Source organism: Antennarius striatus, chromosome 13 (genome assembly GCF_040054535.1).
Source record: "Antennarius striatus isolate MH-2024 chromosome 13, ASM4005453v1, whole genome shotgun sequence".
Classification (NCBI taxonomy): Eukaryota; Metazoa; Chordata; class Actinopteri; order Lophiiformes; family Antennariidae; genus Antennarius; species Antennarius striatus.
Genome location: NC_090788.1, coordinates 4,545,732 through 4,552,855, shown reverse-complemented (window position 1 = coordinate 4,552,855; position 7,124 = coordinate 4,545,732). Strand labels below are relative to the sequence as shown.

Sequence of the window (7,124 nt, the reverse complement as noted above, 5' to 3'; positions counted from 1 at the left end):
CTGGGATGGTTTAAGCATCTGAGCTGGGTCAGGGTCCGGGACGAATCAGGGACATCGGACTTGCTAACGCCATCCCCTCCCCCCCAACTTTACATGACTATAACACACCTATAAATATTTACAGTCTCCTGCTGCTAATGAAAGAGAAACTACTTCGTGCCTTTGTGTCGCCCCTGAACCGCGGAGCTGAACGCCGGCCAGGACCGACACCCGACCCCTGCCCCCATCGCCACGTTCAAACGTGGGCCAAGACATGAGCGGAGACAGAGTCAGGTCGTATCCTGAATAATGTAGATTTTAAAAACATTTTTGCTTTATTTCTAAGAGTTAGACGATAACAGAATATCAACAAACGGAATTAGCTTAGCAACAAGCAGCTAGCTGTCAAAAAGGGAAAGCGATCTTAGTCATAAAGACATGTTATAACTACAGGATTAGTGCTTCTTTTGTGAAACAGGACTAAATAACTAGACTTCACAAGTGGTTTCATCACGCTGGAAATATTAACCAGGAAGTCAGCGCAAGACCCAAGAAATTAGCTAAATGAGAAATAAAATTTGAGATTTGCCGATAAAATTGTGACTCGATCGGCGGTGGATGAGTCTATGCCACACTTTGTGCACCTGTAGCTGGCGGTGATTGACTGACTGTGATTGGCTGTTGGAATCTGACACTTCCAGGTGTCAAATTACAGACTCCTCCCCCTTCCGTCTTTCTTGCAGCTTTATTGCAGAAGAATCTAAAGTCATCTGCAAAGAAACAAGTCCAAACTGCCTACAAGGAATTATTTACACTCAAACATATCTCCTCCCCCTGGCGTTGGGGCCGTGCCCCCCCCCCCCCCCCGGGGGGATACATGATAGTCGTTTATCATACACTACAAGGCAACACAGCCATCAGATACTCTTGATTTTTTTTCCCGACATCTGTTTGTTCCCAGATTTCCAAAAATAAGTGCGCCTCTCATGCCGTTAAACCCGACGTGTAGCGGCGACTGGATTACACTAAATGAGCGACACCCGCAAGCAATAACGACGAGGGATCTACTGTATGATGAAGGGCAGGTAATGACAAGAGTATAGAGTATCACTGCAACCCAAGAATGACGGCGAATGACTTTGACCCGGGACTGTCGGCGTGTCAGACGATACGGCTGCTTATAAACGAGGTGCTGATGGACTGCACACACTCCTAATCCTACTTACGATGTTTGCAGGAGATGGATTCGGCTGTTATCGCAGGACGGTCATCATCAAGAGACGGATTGGACAATTTGGCTGCTGACTTTTTAAATCCATAATGAAGAGACGGCAGGAAGGGGAAAGACGGAGCGTATGGATTCATTCTTTACTGTCAAACATATACACAGACGCACATTATGGTGTAAAGACCAGAGACTGGGGCTTAGACAGCCAGCAGTGCTGCTTTGGCTGGTGTGTATTTTGTGAGGTGCCTGTGATGATGAACAGTACAGCAGACTATACATCGCCACGGTGCTGAACTCTTGAAACTGAGCACTCAGCTCCAAAATATGAAGATGGCTTTGTAAGGAAACAAGTCCTGTCTACTCTCACTCTCAATGCCTCACTTCTTGCTCTCATAAACGTTAAACTACAATAATAATTTGCAAACTTGCTGCCAATGCACCTGTGCAAAGGTGCATGCATTCATATCCTACGATTAGAGCAGGTCTGCTTTCCACGATGGGCACAAATGTCCCCATCTCTGGTGGGATGGAATGTCATTCCCAGAAGACGGAGCGTCGAGGCCTTGAGGCACCTGCAGAGGCTTTAGCGGTGAAAGCAAACAGTGTGCAGAGCAACACGAGGAGCTTATAGAGCAGGAATCCGCTTTATGTGACTCTGGAAAAAGAAAAGCAGTGAAGGACAGACTGGGCAATCATCTGCATGATTGAAATTCCTAATGAGAATGACTGACGATGAGGAAAAGCTGACAGGTGGTTCTAAAAGAGAAAGCCAGCTGATGCTACCTTAATCGCCACCAAAAACCGAGATGAATCACGAGCTCCAAACGCTTTCGCTTGCTGGTTTTTTTTTTCCCCGCTGCTTAATGGGAACAAATTGGAGCATTACCTGCAGCCCTGACAACACAGCGACAAGGTAATACCACAAGAAAGGATGGACTTTGCATAATGAGGTAAAGGAATGCAGAAGGGCTTACTTCATTATTAAGGTTAGTCACATGTTACAGCCACATGTGAGCGAAGGGAAAGAGATTTAGAAGCGACTGAAGCCGCTCCAGTGATTCCTCCACCGGGTCAGAACAAGTCTGGTTCAGGGAAATTGGTTCTGTGGGTTTTGTCTAATTGGGAAAAGTATTAAAAAGTGCTCTATCTCCAGGCCGTAGATCTGCTTTATTATCTGGAGCTGCACTAGAATTTAATGGGTTCTTTCCTGGAGCACGCTCCATCCTTCCACCATGACCTGTGGAATTCTGTCCAGGAGTTTTTGTGTAATCCTGCTGACAAACCAACCAAAATATATCGTCATAGGTGGAGGTCATAGATGATGGGAATCTAAAATAAACCAGAGGATCATCCATCGTTCCTCTGGTGAAATGACCGGTCACCAGAATAACACGGAACCATGGATAGAATCCCAGCGCCTGTCTCAAAATATCTGCTTTTCTGGATTGAAAATCCACGTTTGGGGCTTTTTCCGACTCAGTGGTGATTAAAACGGACATTTTATAACAGAGTTGTATTTGAAGCAACTGAAATTGATCCTATCTGGTAATGAACAGGAATGTAAGGTGCAGCGTGTTTCTGAAACGCCTCTTATCTGATTGGATTATATTGAACTACATGTAAAATATTCCAGATGTGATGTTTGAAGCGTGGAAGATTAGGATTCCAGTCCTTCCAGATGAATGTTGTAGGTGGTGCAGAGGATGAAACTGGAATCTCGTCCTTAAATGACTCTAAAGAAAGAGCGTTTTAATAACCGCTAAAGGAATCAACTCTGCAGCTGAACTGCTGTTTATGTCCTGATAAATTTACCTGCACAGGTAAAGGATTAGTTAGAATTAAAGAAGCATTAAGATTAAGAATGCTGAGGTTTCTGCATTTGATTTTTTTGCTGTTTTGCATTAAACTAGATGACTATAGGTGTTCGGACAAAATAAATCACTCCAATATAAATGTGATCACAATAAAAACATCAAAGACGTTAGCTGATGCATCATCCTGACAGCAGTTAGCAAGACTGGACTCTCGCTTTGAGTTTTCAAGAAAGCTTTTCTTCATCTTTATCACTTCCACCATGTCCCAAATATTCGGATTAATTTATCCTGAGCTGAGGACACCCACACAAACAGTCAGACCACTCTTAAAGGGGGCTACATACATGCCATTGGACTGTACGTCTTTAATAACAAAAACAAATCCATACAAAAGTATATTTACATGGTCACTTACTGAACTGTGTAGCAGTTTATGGAAATGATCAAGCCTGGCTTATCTTTTTACTTGTAAATACAATACTTCTCAGCAGTCAGCGACCACAGAGCTGGATCCGGATCACAAAGCTGGACCTGGACCGCAGAACTGGATCTCTTGCAGAAAGTCCTAATTTACCAAGGCGACCGATGCAAAGCAGCTGTCCACATCAGGACCCAGACGCCGGTTATGATGTCAGTATAACAATTAACAGTAATTATAATGAGTGAAAATACAACAAGTTGTTGGTGTCGTCCGAAACAAATCACACAGTTGTTGAGAGACATAAATTATGCAATGAATTTGAACACCAGTGCAAGAAAGCATTCAGCACAAAGGGATAAAACCACAACGGGATCGAGGGACTCGGTATTAACACGGTAGAGCCTGAGTGAGACGTTCCGACAGAACAAAAAACTCAATTCAATTTTTTGGTGTACAAACATGATAATCAGCGGACTTTATATTAACATTGTTATTAAAAGAAAAAAAAAAAAAAAAAGGGGGCGTGGGAGATGGAAAGGCAATTGCACCGTATCCCTGCTTGTGCAGTAAGCTCCGCCCTCCACAGTCTTAAGCCCTGAATGAGAAACAACTGCGCGTCGGGTCAGGAGGAGATGAACACTGTCCCAGCTGAGGGGGTCTCCGGCTGGACTACCGGGGCTTCCGTTCCCACCTCGCTTTATGGAAGGAAAATCCTGCCATGTTGAAGGTCATTGGTGGGATCGATAGAAACCAGTGACGTATGCATCCCATCCTCCTCCACACACCCGTCATATACCCTGAAACAGGAAGTGTTCACGCACTGGTTTAGTACTGGGACAGCAGGCTTTGTGATGGAGCTGCCAAGACGAGCTGATGATTGATTTACCGTTTCAGTCACCTTTGGTTCCTGCTTCTTGATTTACTGCTTATTTGCAATTTAGAGAGGATTTTTGTATTTTTGACAGCTGTTACTGCAGCAAGTTTTTGAAAAACAAAGTGCCAGTGATTTGCATTGTTTTGTGCATTTTCTGTTCATTAATGGTCCCACAATCACTGACAACTACTGGAGTACAATTGGAGGCTGAATAATTTGTCTATGTTTGATTTATGGTTTATTTTTGATCAATTGTTAAAAAAAAAACCTAAAGCCTGCTGTCCCAATACTTACACTTCTCTGTGATGTTTTAAAGACTGCAATGGAAATGTTTACAATAAGTGCAAGTTGAACCTTATTCCATAATAGTTCCAATCATTTTTGATGCTGCTATAATATAATGGCGAAATCACTCTCGTCCTTAATTCCTATCTGTCCATGTGCAACTTTTTCTACGCCTTCCTCTCCACTCGGGTCGTCCGACTCACTTATCCGAGCTCTTTCTTGGTCTGCGGAAGCTGGACATGTTCTTGTTTAGCGCGCAGATGCGCCTGGAGAACTCCTCGAAGCCGGCGACGTCCAGCTCGCCCAGCACCTGTTCATCGCTGTCAACGGCAACGGCGTGTTCCACGGGGATGGAGCGGAAGTCTTCCATTCGGGCCTCGTCCGACAGCCCCGATCCTAAACTGGTGGCCTCTGTGCCCATGATTTCCTCAGCTTGTTCCACAGTGCAGCACAGCTCTGGGACCAGGCTGACAGACGCTTTATCTGCTATCAAACAGCCGTTCATGGCACCCGTGTGCAGGCTGGGGGCCACCGTTTCCTCACCAGAAGAGATGGGCTTGCTTGTTCGACGAACTGGTTGCTCTTCAGTGTCTTCCTCTTTAGTCTCGCTATCAGTGCTTCGGTTTCTTTCCACATCCACCGCCTCCCCACCTTCCTCCTCTTCTGCCCCCTTTTTGGCATCTACAGTCTTGGCTTGGCTAAGCGACGCCATGTCGGCGGCAAGGGACGACAGCAGTCCGGCCGAAGGCGAGGGGGGTTCCAAACCCATCGGGGCATGGTCTTCAGCCGTGGCTGTGTTGTAGCTGGGCGGGGGAGTCGGCTTGCATTTGGGCTTGTCTGCCTCGGAGCTCGCCCTCTTCCTCAGGCCTCGGTCCGGAGAGCTGGTGTGACAGGGGTAGCCGATGTCGGAGGCGGCAGACAAACCAAGCTGCGATTTGTTCGGCACTGGGATGGCGCTGGAGACGTGATGTCTGTCACTGAGGAGAAGACAGAGAAAGACAAGGACGTAAATGTGAGCAATGGCGACCAGGATTCTGTTTAAATTCATCGATGGCCCACAGAAACGATCGGTACGACCCGAGTACCCGGTAGTCCGTTGATGTCATTTGCACCCCCTTTTCCACCCCCAGCACCCAACGCTCTTCCCTTGATCCTGGACAGAAACAGCTGCAGCTCTTAGCTCGCAGTATGTGTCCACCCAAGTATGTCAGACATTTTCCTCCATAACAGATAACAGACTGTGGTTTCGGGATACCCCACCCCATCCCAGCACTAGAGCCATAAATTTACTTAAATGGAGGCCTCCCTGCCTCTTCCGATAGCCAAGGCCAGGATCCCAGAAGGATTTAGCGGTTTGCTTAACGTGACCATCGCGCTATCCGAGCCGCCGAGGCAGTGAGCTGTTGGGGTCAAAGGTAAAGCAGGGGTTCCCAGAGATCTGTGGACGTCCACATGTGTTTGCTAAAGACCCGAGGACAAATCTCCACTTGTTTAGCAGCACATGCAGCCACAACAGATGTCCTAGTCAGTCCCCCCCCCCCGCCTCTTGGCAACGTGAAACATACACATCAGTACTGAATATTCAACACGTTATTGTGGATTAAACACGCTTCCCGATCCGTTCCATCGCTGCACACGTGACGGCTTGTAAAAAAAACAAATTAAAAAAAAGGAGGGGAGCCCTGACCTTGACCCCTGCAGACACCCTGCTGAGGTGGTCTTGACATGGTTGACAGGCAGGACGCTACACTAAGAAGCCTGTGCAGCTTCAAGAGGAACACGTCAAGCTTCAAACTGCCAATGACATAGTAAATGAGAACCATCCACGCTCTGAAGCTGCAGCGTGAAGCAGCCTGGGATAACAATTTGTACATTCTGTCCCTCACGAATGAGATTGAAGCTAACTGGAGGCAAGTGGATGCAAACATGGGATGGACAACCAAGGTTGGGATTAACAAAATAAAAGCATGGGGTAACAACCTGATCCCACAAAGGCGGTCCTATTAGGAGAGCAGACCCATGTTTTACTTGGCAGATCCATCAAAACACATCATTTAAGAATTAAGCGCGTGCTTAATTCTGCAGCAAAGCATTCTGGGGTAAAAACAGAAACAAAAATGCTCTTTAACACCTACTTTTCTTGGGCAGAAAAATGAAAAAGAACAAACAGGGAGGAGCTGAATGATTTGCCATCTCAAACACGTATCTGCGACTTTCCAGATCGAACCGTCATGTGTTCTCTCTGGAAGCCGCTTCCAAAAAAAAATCCTAAACCAGATTTGGCAGGAAGGAATAAAGACAGATGTCACGAGAAGTCAATTATCATTTAAGTAAGTGGAAAATGTGGTTCAGTCTCTCTTTGAAACACAATACAGGTTTGGAAAGTGGAGACGACGAGCGCCAAGTGAAAAGTTTAATGCATCATTTATAACAAGATAATTGTGTACTTTTTTTTTCTTAAAGTTTGAGTAACGTCCTTACGGCAACGGCTGAGTTGATGGCTTTGATTTTTCATTTTTCCTC

The 7,124-nt window shown here is 45.9% G+C and overlaps 1 protein-coding gene across 1 annotated transcript in view; it reads right to left on the bottom strand.

Moving 5' to 3' along the window:
- Positions 1-3,353: 3,353 nt before the first annotated feature.
- The window catches only part of uvrag (UV radiation resistance associated gene), a 70,138-nt gene continuing 66,367 nt past the window's right edge, over positions 3,354-7,124 (bottom strand). The window contains exon 15 of the mRNA XM_068331336.1: positions 3,354-5,578. Within this exon, the coding sequence (XP_068187437.1) occupies positions 4,801-5,578 (778 nt within the window). The 3' untranslated portion in view covers positions 3,354-4,800. The remainder of the gene's footprint in view (positions 5,579-7,124) is intronic.